General features: G+C 45.1%; 1 protein-coding gene across 11 annotated transcripts in view; it reads left to right on the top strand.

Moving 5' to 3' along the window:
• Positions 1–27653, top strand: part of PMS1 (PMS1 homolog 1, mismatch repair system component) — a 92406-nt gene that overhangs the window by 20172 nt on the left and 44581 nt on the right. For 5 of the 11 annotated variants that reach the window (XM_075608377.1, XM_075608382.1, XM_075608378.1 and 2 more), the window contains 4 exons: positions 8939–9102; positions 11261–11443; positions 12471–12573; positions 14102–14265. In XM_075608377.1, the coding sequence (XP_075464492.1) occupies positions 8971–9102; positions 11261–11443; positions 12471–12573; positions 14102–14265 (582 nt within the window). In that variant the 5' untranslated portion in view covers positions 8939–8970. Of the gene's footprint in view, positions 1–8938; positions 9103–9490; positions 9575–11260; positions 11444–12470; positions 12574–14101; positions 14266–20058; positions 23517–27653 lie in introns of those variants that run through there. The other 6 variants (XM_075608384.1, XM_075608376.1, XM_075608386.1 and 3 more) reach the window with 3 other exon arrangements.

Below are 27653 nucleotides of genomic sequence, written 5' to 3'. Positions count from 1 at the left end.
CATTTGCTCTGTGTATAGCTTTCTGGACTGTTTGCTGGATCTCTACAGGATTGCCTAAGGACTCCTTAGACTTGTGTTTATCCCTGTGAGGATATTTTGTATACCATTGCCCCTATTTTTTGTTGTTCTTTTTGGGATGATGGTACAGGGAATAGGGAAGTACCATTGGATATTACTTATCCTTTGGGAAAGGCCTGAAGAAGGGGTTTAACACCCTGAAACGTTGCCGCCCCCCTTCCCCTGTACTTCTTACATTTTGTTCATACCCCTTCCCTCCCTCCTCCCGCGTTGTTGCATTGTGTTTTTCATTCACTTTGTGTTTTGTTCATTTAACCTTTTGGTTCACTGCTCCCCTCTTTTTTCCCTTTTTTTTGAGTGCTGGGAACAATTGTTTTCTATATTGTTGATTGGGAGGAATTAGTGTCCTCCTTGTTCCACATTGCACCCACTATTCCATATACCCATATGCGTGCTGTCTATTCTTTTGTTTGTTTCCAACAGTATTAATGGACTGGATTGAGATACAAAGTCATTATTTGCAAATTTACAATTGAGTCAATAGTTGACAAAAATTGAAAATTATTGGAGGACGTCATAGTAAAAGGATGTAATGAAAAGGCAGTAAAAAATGCTCTTATCTATTTCTGTATGATGTACAGTAAGCATGTGACGATTATTCGCCAAGATAAAACATTTCCCATGTTTCTTGAAATACTGTAACAGTTTCCAGTTATGTTTGCACAATAGTATCATAATGTAGCCACCAGGGAGAACAGCACACGCAAAAAAATATGTATGTATGTGACTCAGTAGGCTGGAATAGAGGTTATGTGTACCTTCCAGCACTCAACCAGTTAACCTACTTCCGGAGAACTGCATGCACCTGCAGCCTAATTAAGCAGGATTCCTGAGAGACAGCAGGTTTAAAAAAGCAGGAAGTTGCTTACACAAGGTGTTACAGTAGTTTCCCCCCAAGAGAGACCTGCGAAATAGGAAGAACCCTGGCTGTTGCTCTGGTACCCCAGCCCTGCGAGGAGTTCTGCTGCTGGGACTCCAATCAAAGGATAAAGACAGCTACGAGTTGGACACAGCCTGCTCCCCGTAACCAGCGTTCCTGTTTGCTGTTGGAGCTACAATACAGATAAGACTTTATTTTTGTACTGAAATGTTGAATGTAGTTTTTTGTTTTGGGGGCGGATAGCCAGAGTAGCTGGCTGCCCAGTAGATACAGAGGCGGCACATTTTATTTGAGTGCGGCAAGCTCCGCAAGCCGGGGGATGCCCCGGCATGCTAGCCGCACTCCCTCGGCGTGCGACGCGCGGTCACGCGTCATCGGGGGCCTGCGCCCCTGCACGCGCGTCCAGGGCTCCCCGAGGGAGCCCTGGTGTCCCGCGATGTGGGGGACGGCAGCAGGGGGTTCCGGGGGACCCGGCGGACCCGGCAGCGGGAGGGAGAAAGCCCCGATCGGAGGGCGCTCCTCCGCGGCTTCGGCGCGCGCCCGGCACCCTCCGGCGCGCGCCAGGTTACTGCTGCGGCCGAGAACGGGCAAATGCTCAAATAAACTCGGCCGCAGCAGTAGGGCTGAAGAAGTTATTAGTTTAACTAGTGGGAATAGGAATTTATTTCATGTTTTATTTTGCCTTAAAGGGACAGTATACTGATGATTATTTGGCTGGTGGATAAATAAACCACTGTAGTTAAAGTTTCATACGCCTCTGGGGGTCAGTAAATGAAGATGTGTTAAGTTCATAAACCCAAGCAGAAAAACAATTTTTTTTTTTATTTTGCTGAAGCAAGTGAATTTGCAGCTAGCAAGTGCGGAGTGTAAAGTTTGCCCTGTCGGGCATGAAAGGATTGCTGTGCTGTGTAAAGCAAACGCCATAAGCAAAGTATTTATTGAGTGTTAAGTTTACCCTGCTGGGGTTGGAGAAAGTAAAAAAAGCCCACGGACAAAAACCAGGACCTCTGGGCCCCCTCTCCCCCATTGCCGAGGGTCTAAGATGGTGGCTAAGCAGACCTGAGCTTCCTAGACCGGGCGCCAAATTCCACCAGACAGCCTCCTGGTGATCAAAAGCTGCAGCCCGGATAGTCAGGGGCTCGGGACACTAGCGGACAGCCACAGAGATGAGGAGGAGAGAGAGAGAGTGAATTCTGCTCCCCCCTTCCTTCCCACGCGCACTGCATGCAAGCCGCATAGCCGCCCGACCCAGCGCAACTCACCGGCAAATCAATAAATAAAACCTGACGGCTGTGCACCGGGGAGCGTCTGGGGATCCTCGGCTGCCGGAGGCTCGTCTCCCTCTGCCCCCGATTCCAAGATGGCCGCCGGAGCCGCGTGGGACTGCTGAGGATCGGTGGTTAGGCGGTTCAGGGTAGCGACTGGGGCTGACACCTGGGAGAGCCCCTCCCCGTGGGGACCTTGGGAGATACGCGCGCTCTCCACCCCCAACCCCCCCCCCCTCCCCAACCCCCCCCCCCCAACTAGATCTGAATGGGGGAATAAAGAATTTGATCCTGCAGAGACAGGCTGCCGACCCCCCTAAAATGGCCGCTGGGCCCGCGAGACAGCCTTAGAGTGTCAACCAAAGGAGCACCTATCAGCAGGGGGGTGACTACTGAGCAGCTACAACTTAACATAAATTGGCTGACACAAGACTATAAAATACATGTGTGCGGGTGCTGACAGTTCCTATCTCCCCCTGTCAAAAAATCACACCAAACAGAGTCTGCTACAAAACCATACAAACGGCACAAAATAAATAAAAACACTATACTGTAGCAAACACACAGGAGAAAAGAATAATAATAATAATTATAATAAAAAAAAAACAAAACACACCCTTCACAAGCAAAGCTCTCCACTATTTAAAAAAAAAAAAAAAAGCAAGCAGATCTCTGCATCTCCCCCCGGTACACCAAACTGCTGGCGCGGGGCTGCTGCAGAGAGGGGAGGACCTGCAAACATCCCCTTGGTCAGCTGGCCTGACCCTCTGCGACAGGGTGCGGCGCGGGAGCCACAAGTCTTCCCTTCATCCCCAAAGGAGCCGTCCCTCAGCAGTGGAGGGTGGGGAGGTGCTGGACAGGAGAGGCTGTGATCTGTCTCCCCTCTGCCCCCCCCCCCCCCCTGTCCCCATAACTCCAGAAAACCCCAGGCAACCAATCAATAAAATGACTTTATTTCAATAAAAATGTTCATTCGGGGAGGACTTCCGGTGACATCTCAGAGCATGGTCGGGTTGTAGAGCTCCCGAAAACCCTCGCCGCTAACCCGCTCATTTACGCACCCATCGCCACCAAAAAATCTCAAATAACCCCAAAACATACAAGAACAGGGGACCATGCCTTCAAAAGGAAAAGCGACCCAGAATCAAGGGGTCACCAAGTACTTTACCCCCGCGCAGCGCTTGCCAGAGCCGAGCTGCGATTCGCAAGATGGTGCCGAGGAAGCCATGCAGGCCTCAAATGTGGATCGGGCGCCAGACACAGACAGCCGAGAACCGCCGGAATTCGGCCTAAATAAACAATACTTCGATGCCCTTTTCCTCCAAATGAGGAGAGGAGTCCAGGAAGACGTGAATGCTGCCTTGGAGAGCCTAAGGTCAGATATCAACGGCCTCACGAAGCACACTGACAAGCTAGAGCACAAGATCAGAGATGTAATAGGATCGCAAAATAGCACAGAGGAAGAGGTGATCAGACTGGGACAGGTCATTGAAGAGTTAAAAGACTCCCTCGAGGACGAAGAAAATAGGGACCGCAGGCAGATCCTCCGGATAAGAAATATTCCTGAAGAAGTCACACCTGAGGTCCTCCAACCTTACCTGCACAAGCTGTTCCGGTCCCTGGTCCCAGACTTGACGGAGCACGATATACAAATGGACAGAGCTCACCGAGCGCTAGGCCCGAAATCCTCTGATCCAAACCGTCGCAGAGATGTGATTATTAAATTTCACGTGTACTCCGCCAAAGAAAGAATCATGTCCGCGAGCAGAAAAGCAGGAGACCTCCACATAGAAAATAACAGAATCCAGATATACAGCGACCTGTCGAGGGTCACTGTGGCCAGGAGGAAGGAGATGAAGCCCCTCATTAACATTCTAAAGGACCATAACATCACCTACCGCTGGGGCTTCCCCTTCAAATTGATCGTTTTGAGAAATGGCCGCCATCATACCATCTCCAGACCAGAAGACTCCCCCTCTTTCCTCAAAGCGCTGGGGCTCACCCCACCACCAGACAGCAGAGGACCCTCTAAGTCTACAGCGCGCTAGGAAGAAGCAGAAACGCCCAGAGCCTCCGAACGCATAACGAATCAGAAGCTCCCCAACGCCTCAGACCAGGATCAGCGCCTCCAGTCTCGCTCATAACCAACCTGGGGCTCCCCCCCCCCCCCCCCACCCAGCTTCCTTCCGCGGTTCGAGAGAAAGAAGTGGAGCCGAACCAGCCGAACACCGACCTGGGTCATCAACCGCCTCCCGGCCGTCGTTCCTCGGATCGGGAAAGAAGACCGCGGCACACTGGACCAGGCGCCCGTCCACCCTCTCCGCACCGCTGAGACCAGAGACAGGACCTGACTGACAGATGTCAACTTGACCCGCAGAGCCTGTCAGCCCCCGTCTACTCCCCATCCCCGGCCAAAACTCCCCCTCCCCCCTCTCCCCCCCTTCCTCCCCCCTTCCCCCCCTCCTCCCCTCCAACCCCTCAACCTCCCCTTAATCCTTCCCTCCCTGCCGCTGTACACCTAACCGCCACCCCCAAGTATTCACAGTGCTCCCGGCTTGAGTCCCGGCACAAGTCTCAAAGTAAATAAGCAAGCGTCACAACCAAAAAAGTGCTACAGCACCTATAAGGACAAAACTCTTACATGCCTCCCCCCCCTCCCCCTTCCTGTGCCCTTCCTCCCCCCCCTCCTCCCCTCCTCCGTGCCTCCCCTCCTTCCCGCTCCCCCCCTGCTCTGCGCCCCCCCTCCTCCCTGCCCCCCCCGCACTCCCCCTCCTCCAGCTCTTCCCAACCCCTCCTCACCCTCCCCCCCGCCTTAACCCCCCGTGCCCCCCTCCACGCCCCCCGCGCCCCCTCCTCCATCTCTTCCCAGCCCCTCCTCACCCCCCCGCGCCACATCCCCCCCCCCCTGCGCCCAGCCGTCCCCTCCCCCCCCCCCACCCTCCTGTATCAAGATAGAACAGTGACATACAGGCCTCAAAAGAAAATAAATGTTTGGTTCTGATTTATATGCAGAGGTCTCTATGGTTTACCATAACTGTGAATGTAACAATCAATTCATCTTCAACTGTAGCATCCACAATTATCTCAGAACACTAATAAGGTCCAACCACATGCCTCTTCCCCGCTCCCCCCTCCTCCCCTGCGCCCCCCCTCCTCCCCTCCCCCACGACCCTCCTCCCCCCCCCCCCTCTGCGCCCCCCCTCCCCCTCCATCTCTTCCCAGCCCGTCCTCCTCACCCCCCCGCGCCTCACCCCTCCCCCCCACCTCCCCGCCCTTAACCCCCCCCCAGCCCAGCCGTCCCCTTCCCCTCCCCCCCCCACTCTCCTGTGTCAAGATAGAACAGTGACGTACAGGCCTCAAAAAAGAAAATAAATGTCTGGTTCTGATTTTATATGCAGAGGTCTCTAAGGTTCCCCATAACTGTGAATGTAACAATCAATCCATCTCCAACTGTAGCATCCACAAATATCTCAGAACACTAATAAGGTCCAACCGCATGCCTCCTCCCTCCTCCCTGCTCCCTTCCCTGTCTCCCCCCTACCTCCCCCACCCCCCCTTTTCCCCCCTTCCCCTCCCCCCTCTCCTTCACCCCTCCTGCCCTTGCTCTTCCCCTCCACCCCCGACACCAACTAGAACGTGCCACATCCTAGCATGTCCTACTCATAATTACTCATTACACTGACTGACCCCCACACACACACACACACACGCCCCCCACACACACCCCCTCACACACACACACACACACCCACACATACACACACCCACACACACACCCCCCCCCACACACCCACACACACCCTCCCACCCCCCACACACCCCCACACACACCCCCTCCCACACACACACCCCCCCCACACACACACACCCACATACACACACACACCCCCACCCCCCCCTACACACACACACACACCCCCACCCACCCCCACACACAACCCCCCACACACCCCCCCCCACATACACACTGACATACATACACACACTGGCTGACACACATACACACAAGGAATTCACACTTAGTGAAAATAGCTAATACAGGGGATGTGTGCCGAGCACGCGCATTATAAGTCAAATTTATTTGCGTTTTGTCAATGAAATTGTATTTTGATTTTTAATTACAACATCACCAATACAAATACAATTTCTGTGACAAAAGTCAAAGACGTTTCACTTACTATGCGCGTGCACAGCACACACAGCTTTTTTTGTTGTTGTTGAATTTCGAGGAGTGGAATACCTCATACAGAGAGCTGTATACACCAAAATCAGGAGACTTAAACCCAAGAACTTACAAAAGCAAAAGAAAACCTCATCTCCTTTCTCCAAAAAGGACATTAACAGGCCTTTGTGTTTTAGTGTAATTACTTGCGAATTGTTCCACAATTACATAGTGTGACTAAAGTTACCTTTTTGTTGTTTTATAACTCGTTGATATTCTCTTTTGTGGTTACACTTTAGACACTTTTTTTTTAACGCCGTTTATATTTTCTAATAGCTTATTGCTTATTTGTGCACAATTTTTGACACACTTGGCGATTGTCTCATGATATATACCTTGTGAGATTTTTTTTTTCCTCATTATTTTGCACAAATTATGTAAATATTTTTAGACGTTTCGTAATATACCAAGATACCATTAGAGAATTTTGAGATATAGATTTATAAAATTATCACAAGATAACATTGAGGTAATACATTAAGATATGTGTTATGTAACCTCTTGAGCGCATCTCTTCCGCTATACCACTCCACCCGCCCCTTGAATATACTGCCTCGCTCAGTAGTCCTCTTTTGATTGGGCATACTAGTGAAGACTTAATGATAATAATAACTTTATTTCATATTGCGCTTTTTTCCCAATGGGACTCAAAGCGCTTCACAATGACAGTATAGTCAGGGCCGCAGACAGATTTCCTGGGGCCCAGGACTAGAGTTATGACCGGGGCCCCCACCCAGTGTCGGCTGTTTTGCGAGGGGCCGCCCCCCCCCCCCATTTCTCACCTAGCAATCCGCCTCCTCTATTCCCCCCCATCCCATGTATTTCTCTCCCCTCCGTCTCACTCATACCCCCTCTCTTCCTCCCCCCCCCTCACCCCTCTCCACTCATCTTCTCCCCCCCCATATCAATTATCTCACTCAATCCCCCCCTCCTCACTCTTTCCCTTCCCCTCTCCCCCCATGGCCACACACACACAATTCCCCCCCACAAAGTACATACCAAAAAACCCCACCCCAAAATACACACATCGCCCCTACCCCCAAACACTTTCCAAAAATCCCTACCCCTTCCCAAATCAATACAACTCCCACCCAAATACATAACCCTCCCCCCAATAAATACAAAATACAGACTTGCGTACCTTTTGGGGACAGTCTCAGGCCTCTGCTACCCGACTCTCCCCCAGCTGTTGCTGGGCTCTTGCCGTGCTTCCCTCTTTCCCACGCTGTGCAGGCCTGCCTCCCTCACTGCCCCGTGCCGGGCCTCTCTCCCTCACAGCTGTGCATGCGTTGACGTCAGAAACGCCCTTTGAGGGAGGCCCACCGCTTGGGAGAGCCGGAGTCCAGCGGCCGGACAAAGCAGTTGGGCCTTGGCTGCCGGTCCTCTCGTTGACACCGGGCCTTGGCTCTCCGCAGCTTCAGGCCTCCTCTACTGACGCTATCCCATGCTGAGCCTCTGATGCTGTCGCTTGCCTCTCGTGCTTCTCTCTCATGCTGGTGCGCGCTAGAAGCTGAGCCAAGCTTGCTTCTGGTGCACACCGTCGCCAGAGGCCTGGCGTGTGCCAGCATCAGAGGCTCGCGTAGGGCAGTGTCCTTTAGAGCAGCTCACTGCTTAGAAGAGCCTGGGGCTTGGCGGCAATGAGAGGAAAGGCAGCCGTGCAAAGAACTTGGGCTCGGCCAAAGGTTGGGCCCAACTTCCAACAGCGGCCAATTGGGCCCCCCGCAGCCACTGGGCCGGGACATTTGTCCCGGCACTCCCCCTGTCAGCTGCCCTGAGTATAGTGCGCGATACGCAGTACATGGGAATGTTTGCAGACAAATTGTGAATTTTCTTGCAGGCTTTTCTGTGAATTCTATTGAATATCCTCTTTATATTAGGAACTGGACCCAGCGATCTAGTATCTGCTGCCATTGTGTAGCAAAATGTCGGACTCTTCCTCCTATGTGTTGATTGCCTCTTGGAAATAAGTTTCTAGCGTCAGAAAGATGTTGTTCTCTGGAAGCTTGGGTCACCCATTGACCTTCCTCTTGCTGTTCTTTCCCTTGTTCTGGTCCTTGAGGAAGACTACTGCCCTCTGAAGTTCTTGTATGACCTGTCATCTGCCAACTTGTCCACCAGTTTTCCAGTTCTGCTCCAAATGAGCCTTCGAAATAGCATGGAGCAAAGTTTGTTCATAGAAGTGGTGTCTGCTATCTGAGCTTTGAGCTATAATACCCTGCGGGCGGCTGTTGGAAGGGACATGCATTTAGCTGTTAGTTGGGTGGACTCCATAGATGCATCACATAAGTGGTTAATTCCACTCTGCACCTTTTTATAATAGTTTCCACTACACCTCCTCCTCCAAACCCACTTTTAGAAGCTTCTGTGTCAGTGTGGCCTTCGACACAATACTTCAGTGGGAGGGAACAGGTTACTAGAATGTTATAAAAAATAATTTTATTAACAATCATAAAAACATTCCTAATTCTGTTTCTTTTTATATTTACTCTTCAGGCAGTCACTAAAGGAATGCTATAAACCCCAGAATGCATCACTTATCATCGGCAACGATTCGCCTGCTCTCCAGCTCCCAAGTGATCACGTCTGTGGTTAGTGTGGTAAAGGAGCTCATAGAGAATTCTTTGGACGCCAATGCTACCAGCATTGATATTAAACTGGTACGTGCTCACTGGCTCATATCAAAGGTTTTCAACAGTTTTGCAGTCCAACATATACTGGATAACACTCATTTAATGCTTTAAAGCAGAGGTTCCCAACTCCAGTCCTCAAGTCCCACTAACAGGGCAGGTTTTTAGTATACACCGACTGGAGCACAGGCGTTCGGTCAAAATGAGTGAGCTTCCTGTGCTAATGAGAGGATTCCCTTACAACCTGCACTGTTCGTGGTCCTTGAGGACAGGAGTTAAGAAACTCTGCTTTAAAGTCACAATGTATTATTATTAACTGAATCGGGGAGAACCTCCAGAGTTAATCGTGTGTCCCCCCGGATGTACTGTATATTTGTGTACTTTTTTTTTTTTTTTTTAGAACTCCTTTTGCCGTTCAGTTATCTGTATCTTTGTGCCCCCCAAAAAGAATACTATTTGGATTTAAATGTTTATCAGAAGCTACAGTAATTAATCTACCAAGGTAAAAGAAACAACGTCAATAACTTATACATTTAGGGTTAATGCTTAATAATGTGGAAGTAACTATATAAAGCATATTGGGTTGGATTGCTGGTTTAAGAATCTTGGAACCCTTCTGACAGCACTAAACCTTTTTAGGCTACTGATTATCCTGTACAGAACGGTTGCATTAGGCAGGGAGGACAAGTAGTGGAGTGGTAATGCTGCTGCCTTTGATGCTGGTTCGAATCCCAATGTCAACTGCTTTTTGCTTCAGAGCAGGGACTTTTGCCTGCAAAATGCTGTGTACAGTGCTGTGTATGCTGTAGTGGCATACATAAACAAAATACGTGAAATAGGAAAAAGTTCATGCATTGCAGACTTTATTAAATATGTTTTCGAGCAGGGGTGGCCAACTCCAGTCCTCAAGGGCCACCAACAGGTCAGGTTTTAAGAATATCCCTGCTTCAGCACAGGTGGCTCAGGGCGGGAGTATTTAGAAAGCATGAGGTGCTGTTAGTAATTGGTTGTGGGCTTTTATGCTGCACCTGAGCTTAAGGGCTCAATTATACCAAGTGCTGCATGGCGGAAACGCTATTCTGTGACGTCACACAGTGCTGCCGCTGAGCGGCATCTTGATTTATACCGGGGAGGGAGAGCGGAGGAGGCGTGGCCGTGAGCGGTTCACCCTCATTGGCTGAAACGCTCACGTGACGCGGCTGTCGTGTCAAGAAAACAATTTTAGCAAATCTCTCAGGAGACTGGCGCCCTGCAGCTCCAGGCGGGGCGCAGGTAAGTAAAGCATCAGTGGATTTCAGCAGTTTGCTTTCCAGACGCTCAGCATCGCACCATGCGGCGTTGCTGGCGACATCTGGTATAATCGCGGCCTGAAGCAGCAATCCCCCCATAAACCTATATGAGTTTAACTCCTATAATGTTGGTATTGTGCCCCGTGATGATTTCCTTTGTCTAGCTCCTGAGGTTACCATGGTAACGCTCAAACTGCTCTGGGGAGAGCTCCATTTTAACCTCCTAGAAACTTGATATTTCAAACGTTTATCTCCTAAACGAAGCATCAGATATAAATAATAAAAAAAGCGTTTGAAAGGGCAAGAAGAGCTCTCTTAGAGTAATGAGTAAAATGCAAAGAAAAATGGTGGACTGGAGCCTGCTGCTTTAAAAGCATATACATTGACATAGTTTGCTCTTGCTTTCATGTTAAACATTTGAAATGTAACATTATTATAAGAAGGGAGCTATAGTGTGGCTTCAACGCTAGTAACAGAGATGGTTTTGAAATGAAGTGTGTGATTCAAAAGGGGCGGAGGTGGAGAAATAAAGGTAATTTGTACTAAAGCATGTCTAGGTTACATCCAGCCAGTGGTCTGAACGAGTTGTACCACTCAGCCAAAGAAAGAAGGGGTGCTTGGCACACAAGTCTAAGAGCAGAGTGGGTACAGACAAGTGGCAGCTAACAATGTCTCAATGAGAAGAAAAGCCGTTTAAAGCCGTAATGCTGCCCATGTAACCCTTTTGCCACTAGTGGGTAGTAAAGATGTAGGAGAGTGAACAATCTCATATCAGTTGTAGGCGGTTCGCAATATGTACGAAAATTAGAGTGTTATTAAATTAGTGAGGTGAGTGTTTTGAATACAGGGAAAATGTTAAAGTCCATAATTTCTATGATTCATCTTTTTCGCACTTTCAGGAAAATTTTGGATTTGACAAAATTGAGGTACGGGACAATGGGGATGGGATCAAAGCTGCCGATGCTCCGGTTATGGGCGTCCGACACTACACCTCAAAAATTACCAGCCCCGAGGACCTGGAGAGTTTAGAGACGTATGGCTTCCGCGGGGAAGCGTTAGGCTCAATATGCGCCGTAGCTGAGGTGAGATGCAGGTTTTATTCCAGCGGTTAAAGTGCTAAAGCTAACTGATGTGTCTTTTATCCGGGGTCACTCCAGGCCTGTACAGAAGCGTAAATAGGTCATGGATAACTGTACACTGAATAAAAAAACATATATATACATATATATATATATATATATATATATATATCACGTATACAGTTTTAGAGCATCTCCCAATTCTGTCTTCAGTGTATTGTTGTCTCGTGTAAACCAGTCCCAGTTGAATCTTCCAAATATTTGGTAGCTTGATAGTAAATAAGATCACTATTTATTTAATAGAATATTGAATGAATATGATTCATTTGAAAAGTACACTCTTATTTAGAAGTTTCCAGAACATAACCATACCATAATGTTTTTTTCTAATGGTGTCTAGTGTTTTTGCACCATGTTTAAGTGTGTGCTTTCCTGCGATAAAGCACAGTACAACTATTATGTGGCACGTAGGGTCACCAAGTTTTCCCAACATGTAAAGCGATCTTACCAAATGCCTCATATTGAAAACCATTCAATGTTCAGACAAAGTTTTAATGATGAATAATTTAAATGGGTAGTCCCATGTAGTTTGTATATTTTTGTTAAACAAAAGATCAGTGTTTTCATTTTTCACAGGAAACCAATTGGAAGTAAAATTGTTAGTTTAAAGCAATAATCCACGAAGAAGTCTACTGTTTAAGCCCTGTGGCCTATATTTACCAAGTGGTGCTTTGCCATACAAACACCCCCTGGTGCTGGAAGACTTCTTACGGCTCTTTGTGATGTTTTATTTACAGGAACAAACTTAGGACATGTAGATGCACATTTAAGTGTCTGTATCATTTGTATAGACCCAAAGTTACTCTTAATAAAAAAAAAAAAAAAAGATTCTGATCAAATAAAGTCTTGGTTTAGAGAAGGTAGACAGCCCACATAGCCACAAACATACCGCAAGGGTGGATCTGAGGTTATTCTACTGGTTACGAGTCTATTACATGTTTACTGAAAACGTGGGTCTTTTATCAATTAGGTTTATATAACAACTAAGACCGCTGTGGATGAGTTCAGCACCCAGTACGTTTTGGACAGCAGTGGACAAGTTGCTTCTCGTAAGCCTTCCCATCTTGGACAGGGTAAGTTATATTACTGTCCAAAACAAACCTGCAATAGTCAGTGACCGCTGATTTTTACAATGTAACCTTTCAACAGATGGTTAAATCTTATGAAAAATGTAATATTACCATTACATGCAGCCACATCAAGGATAAAATCATGGTGGCACAATTGTAGCGCTATTATTACTTTCCAATGACAGTACAAGTGGTTAAGGCACAAGGAGATGTGTTGGTATGTGTGGAGCCAAGCTTGGATTTGAAGCCATAAACTTCTATATTTAAGACCAACACTTTACCTCCTTTTGAGGATAATGTAATGTATAGATGGCGCGAGTGAGTTATCCCTGTTAAATCCAAATTGCTATGACTAAAGAGATGCGGCCCACCATGTATAGTAAAGTCACTGGTTTCTAGGTCATCTTGCATGTGGACTTCCGGGTTCGAGTGTTCCTATTTCCCAGGGTTTCAAATGCGATCCTGGTGAATGGAAACACTGGTCCAGGATATTCCAGTCACACTCCCCTCACCCTTCCGGGCTGCTCCTGCAGAGGGAGGTGGGGAGCTGGCAAAAACTGTGATCTATGGACAGCTGCAGCATGAGGAATCCTTCTACTGGTAAACTCCCTCCCTCTTAACCCCTTCCTCTCCTCATGCTCCCCCCACCCCTTCCTTCCCACCTCCCAATGTCTCTTCGCCCAATCCTAGTACATGCAATGTAACCAAAATGAGCACTATACAACAACACCAGGGGTGGGCAACTCTAGTCCTGAAGTGCCACCAACAGGTCAGGTTTTCAGGATATCCCTGCTTCAGCACAGGTGGCTCAGCCAAAGACTGAGCCACTGATTGAGCCACCTGTGCTGAAGCAGGGATATCCTGAAAACCTGACCTGGTGGTGGCCCTTGAGGACTGGATTTGCCCACCCTTGAACTAAACTATCAAAAAAGCAATAAAATATCTGACTTACACATAATACTTCAAGTTTTTCAGTATTCCTAAAGTCCACAGGTGTTGCTCTCTATCCTTTACGCTCGAAAACAGGTAATATCAAAAGTTCAAGTATATCTAATATAATACTCGGTGGGCAGAGAGTAAAAAAAAGAGCAAAAAAGACCATATCTTGTAAATATAGTAGCAGGTAAATGGTCTCAATCACAAAGGTAGTATCAATAATGGGATATAGTGCTGTGCCTGTCCAGGGAGATTGATTCTCTAGTGTATTTTGTAGGGCATGTGGGCTGATCCATAGGATTATACTACATTATATGATCTTTGTCTCCCTCTTTTTTTTTTGTGTGTGTGTGCGTGTCTTTTTTTGTATGGTGTATTGGACTTTAAACGAGTAGAGAAAATGTGGCTCATACAGCCTCCAAAGACCTGAAATAAGTGAGATTTTAGGTTTTGGACCAGCTAACGCTAAATTAATGGAAAATTACTAATTCCAATTAGTGAGACTCTATTGGTAATATTCAGTGAGGATGATTCCAAATCAGTGAGACTTCCTGAAAACCATTGAGAGTTGACATGTTTGCTCATGTGCCCTTAGGTACCACTGTCACTGCCTTGAAACTGTTCAAGAGTTTGCCAGTAAGGAAACAGTATTATTCTACAACTAAGAAGTGTAAGGAGGAGATCAGGAAGATCCAGGACCTGCTGATGGCCTATGGAATCATAAAACCAGATCTGAGGATTGTCTTTACACACAACAAGGTAACTAACCTCTTGTGTTTTTATTTTCATCCAAATAGTTCAAAGAAACGAACAGCTGAACTATATAAGGATATCTTTGAGTTAACATTGCCATGGAATCATGCGGAACTTCTCTGAGACATACTATGTTATACAACAATAAGTTGTGTTATTTAGGGAACAATCTCACATGCAACATCTTATGCTAAATCATACATTATTTACAAGAAAGCAACAACTACTGCAGTTTGGATTGTTAAAGCGGCAATAATTGCTGTATTTATCTTATTTTCACTTTGACATTTATTTTTTTATTATTGAGTTTTCAGGAGGGACAGGGTACAAAAAGCAAAACCAGGTTAGGGTGGGGTTATCATAACATGGATAAATAATTAGGTTACAACTTAGTATATAGTAAGATACAGTTTGTACAGGGATATTATGCCGTTGTTTAACATGTAAAGGTCCTGTCTGATCCTTTACTACAACAGGTTTTGGTCCATTGTATTAATCTATATAATACGGCTTTCTGCTGAACAAATACCATGTACTTGGATGAACCGATAAAGAATCTTTTAGGGTCTTGCCTCCAGCAACGGCCCCGGTGGCTGCGATTATAGTGCCAGCGACGCGAGTTCGCGTCAAAACAAATGTATTAATGCCATCACGTGCGCTTATAGTAGGCGCGGGGGACGGCTTGATCACTGGAAGTCACTTCAATTTTGATTTTTCCAGCAACCGCAGCGTGATGTCAGTGGCGACGGCGACGGCACTATAAGAGAGTTAGTAGATTTCTATTGTGAGTGAGGGAGGTTTCCTCTGAGAACCATGGATATCATACCCCCTGGAAGTTATTGATATCATTGAAGAATGTAGTCATCTTTTCGAAAACCATGGTTTGATTAATTCTATTTTTAATTGCCATCATTACTGGAGCTGGTTGCTGCCAATTAAATGCAATACAGCATGTGGTTGCTGAAAGAATGTCTATTTATCTTATTTTGATTTATTTATTGGTGCCAACACTGTTTATTTGGCTGCCAAAAGAAATGTGCTGGTAAGCCAATTACTAACTGCCTCTGAGAAGGCTGTTCCTGTTTGGTTGTCAAACAGGAAGCTGTCCATCAGCCATTTTGAAAGAGGATGAATGCCCTCTTCTTAACCCCTCCACTGTCGAAGTAATGTTTCCAGCCCCTTTATCAGCAAAGGGGTTAAATTACATTTCTCTTCAGCTAGAGGGTTCCCAGAGTACCATTGATTAGGATCCATATCTAAATGGGCCCTGAACAGAGGGGATTACTGTTTATAAAAACAAAGGGGACTTGGATTTTAAAAAGATGGCTTTCAATATAATGCATAATAATTTAGTTAGGGACTACTCTATTCCTTCACGATCAGGAAAGCCTTTAATGCAGAAGACACATACGTCACGGTAACAAGTTCTACAGTGGATTGTGCTCAGTTATAGGATAATATATGATGGGATATATTGCAGGGGGGTCTCACTTGCTTAGCGATTAGACCAATATTATTTATTCTTATCAGTAAAAATGAAGAGCAGTTCTTCTAAAGCTCTGTACACAATGTTGCATCTATGAAGAAATTGTTGATTATTCTAAAGACATCCCGTGCTGCAACAAATCTGTACTTGTACAGGGTCAGTATCAGTACTGGAACTGTTACCAGTTTTTCCCCCTTACAAATTTTGGATTTCCTTGTTTAAAACCTACATTCCCTGGAAAATTCTGATGGAGAAATAACCAGACATTTAAAAAAGTTATGGTGGATAAAAAAAATGTAAAAATCACTTCACCGTACAGTGTACAGTAAATAAAAATACCACTTGTGGCGCATTTGCATGTCTCAGACTAGTCTGCATCCCTATCTTTCCCCATTATTGCTTTGCAAACACTGCTTCCACTGCAGCCAAGAATTCTGGGTAATGATATGCAAATGAGCACAATGTGTGACTGTTACTTCTTATCCCTTTTAGCCGTGTATGGACCCCTTATGCTTATGTCTGCTGTATTAGACAGGTTTTCAGCACAGCCTCGGTTAAAAAGTGTATAGCCAGTAAACCTAGTCACAGACCCTTTTGGGTCTCCTCAGGTTGGTTTCTGGCTATGCAATGTGAAGCTTAAAAAAAAAATGTATAACCATGTGTAGCACATGTACCCCCACCCTGTGGGAGATTTACTGCTGTTGCTACTGTGTGCTGCTGTGGCATACCTGTGAGGGTCAGGAGAGCTGAGCTGATCTGCGATAAGGAGATCAGGACAGGCTTTTGGTGTCATCTGGGTTCTTCATCTGGGGTTCAGGGCCTCCAGCTTCGGTGGGCTCCATGTAGAATGGAGGCTGTCCCCCTGAAGCACATATCTCATACACCCTGCTACTGACTCAGATCCAGGCAGGTGTAAAAGTTAACAAAGGGTCTTTATTCTTAGCAGTCAATGCATGATGATATTATAGCGATGCAAGGTATCAGAGGCTCTAGGCCTCTGAATGATGTTTGGCCCAGCTAGTACAGGGCATCTGCCGATCTAATCAGATGTTCCCCCAGCCCCAAGGGCTGGGAGTGAGCACGCTCATCCCTGATGGGAGAGACTCGCTGCTCTACTGGTCTCTTCCTCCTCCAGACCAGGACTGACTAAATTTGGCCCTGTCCCTTATCAGGAACCAGAAGGGGCGGGCTCGTGGTCTATACCTATACCTGATAGGCTTACACAGGCCATGAGTCACCACCACACTTCCGTCCATCAGATAGGAGCATGTAGGGGGGTCACAAGCCCACAGAATTAACCTGTCGCAGCCTGCATCTAGCAGGAACTTACATAACGGGGAAAGACAGGCAGAATAGACATACCCTGTTACACAAGTTCTCACGGAAAGCGTGGTCACAGTATTATAAACACTCGATCTATGTTGTGGTAAATCACCCCTTCCCTATTTGTGGCTGCGTGCATGCAGCCACAGATGCAGCCATAGCTTGTACACGTGCGTTACACAAAGACGCAACTAGCACATGCGCAGAGGACTCGGCCAACGCCAGGTTTTCACATTTTTGGGAAATTCCTGATTTCTTGGAAAGTGTACACTTCAGCTGGCCTACCCAACATAATAAAGAAACGGCCATGAGCGACACCTAATGGCCATTTACAGTATTTATAATACATTTAACAGTTCACATCACTATGGCAAAGGGTTATTGGTGCATGAACATTCTTGATCAAATAATGGGAATTTATCCTTTACATTTCTGCAATTTTAAGAATAAAACCCTGTAGCTCCTTGCAGACCCCTCCTAAACAAATGGGTAATGTACATATAAATGTGTAGGTTTTTATTATAGGTGTGGTTTCCAATCCCTTGGACACGTTGTTTCCTCCTAGAACATCAGGCCCCCTATGTACACGTATTTGCTGGCATAGAGTTTATTTAGAACGCTTCAAAATTCAGGACCAACCATTTTACATAAAAAAAAGGTGACTCACAATTCATTCAGGATCGCCCACTTGCATCATTTGCCCCATTTTAACACTTGGGTGCCCTAATAACATCCACTGATATCACAAGGACTTACATGTGTGGCTCTTGTGACATTCATTGGACGCCATCAGATTTGATTTTGTTTCTAGAGGAGATCACATTCACTGCAGTCTTGTGTTTGTCTTGTTGTTCCATTTGCATTTATTACCCCCAGCTTTTTGTTTCTCCCCCCCCCCTACCAACCATAGCTTTTTGGTGCAGCTCTGCACATTTTGCAGACTCCATTTTGTTTTCCCAGACTTCTTTACTTGTGAAAAAAGGGTGGAAAAAGCACTACTGCCAATAATCAAGTAACTAAGCACTAACAGCTCTGCTTAGTCAATCAGGCGGTGCTCCCCAGTATAGAATAGAACTAATCAACAAAACCGGGCCTAGCATTCAGTCTGCCTATCGGCAAGTTCATTTTGGCTTCTTTAGCATTTATTCCATCTATTGGCGAGGGGTTAGTGCTCTGTGACTTTACTTGTGTTTTTTTTTTTTTTTAGAAATGTGATTGTGTTTGTCCTCATCATTGTCTGTATACTAATAAAAGTGTATTTTGATATTTTTGCACACAACCGATTGCCCCCATTTTGTGGAGTTTCGGGGATTCCTTTCTTTAGGGAGTCCTGCCCTGTTTTTTTTTTTTGTCTCTTGTCTTTTGTAGATTTCCATGTTACCTCTGAGGGTTCCATACATCCTGATACCTGTCCACTGACATTTTAATTTCTTCACCCTTGTGATGATGATTTGTATTTACTATCAAACCCATTCATTCCTTTTCCTCTCCTCCAGTAATACCTGGCATACACCTCTCCATACTTATTTGCATTGTCTGAAATGTCAGAATTACCTTTACATTTGGGATCTAAGTTTCACATCCATACGTAAACACAGGCAGGATACACTGGTCGAGCGCTTTCCTTTTGGGAAATGGGTTTTATTCCACAACATTGACAGGTCGGCCCCTTTTTAAGAGACCTTTCTCAAGATACAGTGGTGATGAGTGAGAAACCTTACATGAAAAGAAACGCACATCCCCAGTAGAGGCGCACAAACTGTTGGGTCGCTGAAAACCAAGCAGTTGAGCAACTGGGAACCGCCAAGCTCTGTATGGTAAGCAGGCCAACACCGCAAGTGTAAACCCGAAGGGGGGAATAATGATCGTTTTTTAAAAATCCAATACGAAGTGTGGTGTGTGGTAATACCACCACTATAGCAAAACCTCTGGAAGAAACAAACAAGGTGTCGAATAATAAACAAAATCATGAAATAACTGAAAGGAATATAAATATACGAATCTAACATATTATAGTTACATAGTAGATGAGGATGAAAATAGAAATGCGTCCAAGTTCAACCTATGCTAAATTTAAACGACAGATATTGTATCCTATATCCGTACTTGCAGTATATTGATCCAGAGGAAGGCAAACAAAAAACCCCAGTGGAATATCATCCAATGATATCTCATAAGGGGAAAAATAAATTCCTTCCTGACTCCAAGGATTGGCAATCAGATTACTCCCTGGATCAACATCCTTACCATGTTTACTTATTAGGTATATCCCTATATACCTTTCCTTTCTACTATTATACTACAACAATGGTAATAAAGTGACATTGCGGAGGCAGAAACAAGCATTGATATAACAATTATTTGGATACATAAGCAAGTATAAATATTTAATGAGACTTCTGATCTAATATACATGAACTACATGATTAAATAGTCATACAGATCTAACCAGACTTACTGTCCTTGTGGCCACCGAGACCCGCAGCCACAAGGACAGCAAGTCTTGCAGCCCGGAAGCATCAACGCTGCAGGGTTCCATGCTTTTGAATGGGATCCCACCGTGTTATTCCTTCGCTTAATTGGCCATCCTGCAGGGAAGGAAGTACCACTGCTCCCCTTTCAGCTGAATTTCTCTCCCTGCAGATGGCCCTAAATGTCCTCAGGGCTGCGGAATCTGTAGCCGCACCGGCGCAGTGAAAATCGCGGCACTGAGGAGTAACTTGGGCTATATCTGTAACTGTCAATTGTAACCACTTGTCCAAATTTGACAAGAACCAATCTGTCAATACGTGTGTTAATGTATTGTATACAGATTTCCTGGTTGTCAATGGCCGTGGGCACCAAAGGGTTAAGTCCCACCCTCCAGCTGCGATAGGACATGAAAAGTTTATCTCTAGGGGGCCCTGTAAATAGCCACACCTCTCCTTTCCAGGTAGTCTTTATTCTGTCCTCCTAGCTGAGGTAGTTTTTTTGTTTTTGTTTTTTTTCAGCTTACCTGACTGTTTTTGCAGTAGACCCATGGGGGGTTCTGTAACGGTGGACCAAGCCATAACATCTTTCTTGGGAAGTTCCACATTCAGCATTTCCCTCCTCTCTGCCGCCTGCGTGTTTGGCACGCTTAGACCCCCCTCGAATGTGGCGCACAAGTGAGACGTAATGCTGTCACCTGATCGGACCAGGAAGTATTTAACCATCTGGCTTGGATTCTCACGCCACCTGCCTTTAACTTTGTTGTTGTCTCTGTCTTTTGGTACCTTGGGAATCCAGTGCCATCTTTGGCCAGCGATTTATAATTTCTTCTTGCGATCTCAGACCCACTGACATTTACCTTTTTTCACCCTTGTGATGTCAGACTTGTATTTGCTAACAAACCCCTTTCCTGTCTCTTCCAGTACTACCCAGCATACATCTCTCCATATTGCTTGGTGTTGTCTGACACTTCTAAATTATCTTTACATTTAGTATCTTAATTTCACAACCATACGCAAACACAGGCAGGATGCACTGGTCGAATGCTTTAATTTTGAGGCACAGGGGAAGGTTCCCTTCAAAATTGGATCCACGATATTGCAGCTCTCGTGAGAGGCATTGAGGTTATCAATTATTAATACTAATTCGGGGATAAAGTCTGCCACCATGTTTATTTCAGAAGCATCACTGGATTCTGTAAGACTGGCAGCAAGATCTATAGCCTTGTCTGTTGCAGCCAGAAGAGCAGTTTGGCTTTGTTCGTGGCTAGTTGATTCAATTCTCAAAAAAAGTTATCTCTACTCATATTCGAAGGTCATGTACTCTTTGGTAGAAGACTAGATACCACCATTGAGAGAGCTTCTGGAGGAAAAAGCATATTTTAATCTCTGGAAAGTAGATTAAAAGATTAATGGGGGCCGTACTAGGGCTATGAGATTATATATACCAGGAATAGGTTACTAAAGGTTGCAATCCTGGTCAAAGCTGCCTTTTTGGTGCCCCAAGATGTTGCTGTCTCATATCGGAAATCTAGAAGGTTTGCATGCAATTAGGCGAGCCCAACCATCTCCAGTTGGTGAAACACTCCCCCACTATTGGGAAGTTTGTGCTCAATCAATTTCAAATTACTGGGTCCTCAGTATAATTTTCAGAGGCTATTTTCTGAAATTCAGAAAGATTCCTGGAAAAGCAGTTTATTGACATCTGAAGGCAGCTCGACCCTTGTAAGAGAATTCCTAAGCAACATGGCTAAGAGACCAGTACAGTTACATCAGTGATGTCAAGGAGTCTATTCCGTAATGTTCATTGTCTGGAAGAACAGGCTATTCAGAGCTGTATTTGATCCAAAGAGAATCAATCAGTTCTTCAATGTAAAGAAATGTAATAAATGAGTAGATGCATCTAGGAGATTATGCATTCATGAATGCATGTATGTATTGATGAGAGGAAACCCTATTACACTTTTTTTGTCCTCTATAGCCATATAGCATAGATCAGTTGTTCTCAACCTTTTTTGAGCAGGGGCACACCTGACAGATTTTTCACTCATCCCTTCCCCGCTTACACACTTGCCCTCCTTTTCACAATCTCTCCCCCTCTCCCTCTCTTTCCCGATTTCCTTATCACACAAAGTCCTCACTCTAATCTTTCCTCCCACCTTCCCATACACTACCCCGGGGCTCTGTCCTGGGACCTTTTCTCTGTACACACTTTCTCTAGGTGACCTAATCACATCTCTTGGGTTTAAATATCACCTCTATGCTGATGACACACACTTACTTTTCAACCCCTGACCTTACACCTGCTGTAAAGACCAAAGTTTCTGAATGTCTCTCTTTGATATCATCCTGGATGGCCCTCCGCCGACTTAAATTTAACATGGCAAAAACAGAACTTGTCATACTTCCTCCCAAACCTGGTCCTACTACCTCCTTTTACATTACTGTTGGAAGTACCATCATTCACCCAGAAGCCCAAGCACGCTGCCTAGGGGTCACACTCGACTCCTCTCTCACATTCTGCTCTCACATTCAAAAGGTTCTAAAACCTGTCGCTTTTTCCACCGCAATATTACAAAGATACGTCCTTTCCTCTGTTGCTCGATTGCTAAACTCTGACTCAGACCCTCATTCTCTCACTCTCTATTTACTGTAACCTCTTGCTGTCCGGCCTCCCTGCCTCTCACCTGTCTCCCCTACAATCTATCCTAAACGGTGCTGCCAGAATCACTCTACTCTTTCCTAAATCTGTCTCGGCGTCTTCCTGCTGAAATCCCTCTCCTGGCTTCCTATCATATCACGCACTCAATTCTCCTCCTTACTTTTAAAGCTTTACACTCTTCTGCTCCTCCTTACATCTCAGCCCTAATTTCTCGCTATGCACCATCCCGACTCTTGCGTTCAACTCAAGGATGCCTTCTCTCTACCCCCTTTTGTATCTAAAGCGCCCTCCCGCCTTAAACCTTTCTCACTGACTGCCCCACATCTCTGGAATGCCCTTCCCCTCAATACCCGATTAGCACCCTCTCTATCCACCTTTAAGACCCACCTTAAAACACACTTGCTTAAAGAAGCATATGAGTAGCACCGTGGCTAATATATACACATGATATATAAAGCTTGCCCACAAGTCAGGCCCACCTTTCGTATCCATTTCTTCACCTCTTTCCCCCCCCCAAGTAAAAAATTATAGTTGCATGTGTTCTTTTTTTCTTGGTAGTGTGTGTGTGTGTGTGTGTGTGTGTGTGTGTGTGTGTGTGTGTGTGTGACGGTCGGAGGGGGGAATTGAGGGAATGAAAGACAGGCGAAGGAGTGAGGAGAATGTAAGGCCTTGACCCCGCTGCCTACTACAGCGTCCGCTGCGGCGGACGCTGCACGGACGAGAGCCCTCCCCTTAATGGCGCCGGGCCCGCTGCGAGGGGGGGCCGCAGCGCTGGGGCGAGAGTTGCTCCTTCTCTCAATAGAATTGAGAGCAGGACTAACGTCGAGCGATTAGGCACGCCCCCCCGGCGGTTCAGCCAATGAGGGCGAACCTGCCGGGTGACGTCATGGCCGCGCCCCCGCCACGCCCCCCCCCCCCCCGGTCTCTCTTCCTGCAGTGAGCTGCAGACCAGGGAATCGGCTGCACGCGCCGCCAATGTCGCGGGTGCGCGTTGCAGCGGAGATACCGGGGCCTTAGCCTAAGGGGGGAGAGAGGGTGGACTGAGATAGGGGGGCTTGAGTGACAGAGGATTGATAAATAATTTTGTATTTTGTCCCAGTTTAATTTAGTTTTATATAAAGCCAACTATTTGCAGGACACGTTCCAGTAAGAGCATGCACACCATATAAAATACAGTTAATTTGAAATACCAAGACATAAGACTGTCCCCTTGGCCAGTTCGTTTTTTTAAACTAAGAGGTTGATGGAATGCTGTCTAAATAATGTAGGAGTCGTCTTTGAAATAATTTTTGATGCATTTAATAAAGAAAAAGCTAAATTATTCTGTTTAGATGTATGTATATTATTTTTATTTTTTTAAGATCATAATAAATTTATTTCCTAATAAAATATAATTTTCTTAAAATATATAAGGTAACATAAATCTCTTTATTTGGATAAATATCGTAACCAGTCTTCATTTTGGAATAGCACAGAGGGGTAACACAACCCATAGCCAGACTATAAATCTTTGGATACATCATCCAATACACTGTTGCCTTCCCATACCATTAAACATTAGAGGTCGCTGGTGAGCTGGGCTGAAGCATTATCTATGCCTGCTGCTCGGAGCACACTGCCACAGAGCAAATTCCTGGACTTGCAGGTGCAGGCGTGAAAAAGGATAAGACAAAAATCCATGATGTGTATATTGGCAGAGGCGACCAGGGATGGTTTGGATATTAGTAATATAAATCATATGATAACTGCAGGCACTGGTATAAATGGAGCTGCAGTTTGGGGGGAAGGGAGGGTGGGTTAGCTGTGCTAGCAAGCTGAAGGAGCACAAAGTTCAGCAGTCGGCTCCGGTTCCATCTCTAGCATAAGAATCTTGATTGGGAAGCTGGCAGCCCTACCGTGGGTCAGCATTTGCTTGGGGATTGGATCTAGTGTCAGCAGGACATCGCTCCAGAGATAAGCTGCACTGGATTTATGTGGGGTTGGGTTATGGCAGCATCTCAGTGTACAGATACGTGCAGTCCTGCACTATTTCACTTTGGCAGGACAGAGGCAGTGCCACCTACTCAGCCACCTTTTGGTAGATAACCTCTGTACCTTTCACCCCTAGTTACTATTGGGGATCATACAAGCCCTTATATTACAAATGTGTTGTTTTTCATCCATGTTAAAAACAGCAGTGATAAACCAATTTATATTTTTGGTGTCTGTCCGGCTCTTACCATGTCTTTTTTCCCCCACCTTTCCTCTGTTTCCTCATATACTTTTCCTACTTACATCTCTTCCTGACTGTCTTCACTTATATATATTTACACTCCCCTCCCTCCCCAAGTACTTTTATGTGTACTCACAATACTTTTTGTTTCCCCATGCATGCAATTTTTTTTTTCTGTTTCACTTTTTCTCTGTATCTCTCTCACCACTCTCTCTCTCATTCTATCGCCCTAATATATACTCGCCCTCTCTCCCCCCCACCCCCCCTCTTCCATTTCACTATCTTTTGCCGGCCCCTCATAATTAGGGGAATGGGTTCAACTCTTCCTGTAGTGCAGATACCTGCAGAGCACAGCACCCTCTAAGTCTAGGGGTAGGAATTGCAGCAATTGACTCTCACTATCAGCCAGAAGAGGGAGGTAATCCGCAAGTGCGGCTGCTATTTCTCCGGCTTGGCTTTAATCTTGCATCTCCCTTTTTATGATCCCTTAAGATATATGGTGTCAGTGGATTCTTTGAATGCTGATAACTCCCGCACTCTTGCCAGCCTGGTTATGTTGGGAAGAGGTATTGTTTTCTCTGTGTTTCGCCTCAGGTTCCTTGAAAGCAGATTTAAAGCAGTAGTTTATTTTGGTTCCCCCTCAAACCCACTTGATATTTAACACGCTGCATGAGTATTGGTGAATGTCCATACCCTTTCATTTTAAATAGTGGAGCCAATAAATTATTGGGGCCTTTTAACTAATGCCCTCTTAACAGCCATAAGCACCATTATAGAAATTACTATTGGAGTGAGAGACTCCCCTCCTTGTTGTTTTGGGAATTTAGAGGGATAGGTGAACAGGATCATCATGGCTTTGACTGGAAACAGTTAATCATCATACAGATAGGAGTAGATCTACTATTTTTAGTAATTATTAGCAACATTTAAAAGCAATAACATAATTAAACCAACATTGTAATGTTTATTAAATAAACAACCAAAGTGTGTGTGTGTGTGTGTCTTAGACAGGTCTGCAACCCTGCGTTTCACCATTATCACCCCGCACACAGCACTTCCACTGCAGCAAGCGATTCTGGGAAATGACATGCAAATGAGCACATACTGCCACTTTTTGCATCAAAACCATGGTTTCTCTATAGGCTTAAGCCTGCATGGTCACAGCTTTGAGCACAGCCAGGGTTAAGATGCATAGCCAGCAAACCCACCCACATACAGACTGTTTCGACCTTAATGGGTCTCTTCAGTGTGGGGTTGGTTACGCTGGCTATGCAAAAAAAGAAGCAAGGGACAGGGTTTACCATACTTAGTTAAGTTATGGTGGGTAAAAAAAAGTATTCATTCTGTAGATACACACTGTTTTAAAGTAGCAATCGGCACATCGCAATTAAGAAAGTGACGTTTTTGATTCTTTTCCATTTGTTTTGGTATTGCCATGCTATATTTTCCATTTCTGAGATATCGAGTCCCCTGAGAAGGATTAAAAGATTCCCATTAAAGTCACCAGAGCCAAACAAAAATAAAAGCATTTGCCAATCGCTTTCACCTTCATGGTTTTTTGAAAAGAGAAAGAATCAGTGCGCGCCGATCAGCATTTTATATTTTTTTTTTACCTATTTTAAGAGATTACTTCTTGCCCTTCCCATCGTTGTTTACATTTAAAAAAAATTGTATCTGATCCTCTGCCCGGGAGAATTAAGTGTTTGAAATATTAAGTGTTCGGAAGCTTAAAATGGAGCTCTATGCAGAGCCGAGTACAGTGTAAAGGTTACCATGGTAACCTCAGAAGCTAGAGATTTAAAAAAAAATAGTACCTCCTAAGTTAAAGAGCAGGACCAGATCAGGGGACAAGACTCTGAGACGATGCGTTCAAATCATAGAATTCTGAAGCGTATTGTTGTTTTAAATGGAAAACCTCATTTAGAGAATTCATTTTCCATCCCTAAATATATAACTTTAAGATTAGAATAGTATATAAAATACAAGATGTTGATTTAGCTTGTGTACACATTCAATATCTTTTAGGCATATACAGGATACTGCTTTAAGATACAGAATGGCTTGCTTTCCCCTTGTTGTTTTCATATTTATTTAACCTTTAGCACCACTGTTCAGTCACACAATACATGACTTATGAACAGGTGTTCTGGACACAATCTATTTAAGTGTTGAGCGATATTCCTGTGTGTTATAATATATATATATATATATATATATATATATATATATATATACACAGTACCTCCACCGTATTGCAAATAAAAAGATGACTTGTGAGCACATTCACATGTCTTAGGCAGGTCTGCAACCCTGCCTTTCACCATTATCCCCAGCATACAGTGCTTCCACTGCAGCAAGGGATTCTGGGAAATGACATACAAATGTATGTGTATATATATATATATATAATTATTTTTTTTTAACTCTGCCCATTCTGGTTCTGCTGTAAATGGTGATATACTGCATGCGTATGGTTTAAATGTCCTCATATTTACAGAGAGCTATGCTGTCATTTTGTAAATGTTGGCAGGAGCTTCCAGTTTGAGCAGGCATGCTGAATAGTAATAACTTGGGATACAAATTTGTCATGGGTATTTGTAGCGGATTTCACAGTGCGGTTTTGGTTAAAATCTACAGTTCACACCGAGGTCGTGGGTCACCCTTCTGCATACAGAAGACACCTGTGTTTCGCTGGCATAGGAAATACCACTCATACAGTGTGTATTTTCAATTAACAAATGGCCTTGTACGATGCATTATAGGTAGGGTGACCAGATTTTGAAAATGAAAAACCGGGACATTTTTTTTTTTACATAACAGTTTATTTATTGTAGTACACTTATACTTACGACCATTAGTCTTTGTTACATAGTTGTGTGTGTGTGTGTGTGTTGACCTCACTAATCGAACAAAAAAAACCCAGATGTGAATGATTCTGAACCCCTTAACCAGTGTCTGGATGCCCCCTCTTCACAATTTCTAAAGCAGCAATCCCGCCTGGGATCTTACCTGATCCGCAGTCCCTCAAGGTACTATACTGGAGGGGAGGTGTTCCCTACCTGTCTTTCGAGGTCTCCCGTGTGAAACTTGAGTCAGATCTGGAATAAAGAAGGGTAGGTTACTTCGGTGTAGGTATACGGCAGTTAAAATAAGACAGGGAGGGTGAGAGAGACAGAGAGAGAGAGGGTGAGAGAGACAGAGAGAGAGAGAGAGACAGAGACAGACAGAGACAGACACAGAGAG

The sequence above is a fragment of the Ascaphus truei genome, chromosome 7, assembly GCF_040206685.1.
Source record: "Ascaphus truei isolate aAscTru1 chromosome 7, aAscTru1.hap1, whole genome shotgun sequence".
NCBI lineage: Eukaryota > Metazoa > Chordata > Amphibia > Anura > Ascaphidae > Ascaphus > Ascaphus truei.
The sequence above is the reverse complement of the archived record's forward strand: the minus strand, read 5'-3'. Positions and strand labels throughout refer to the sequence as shown.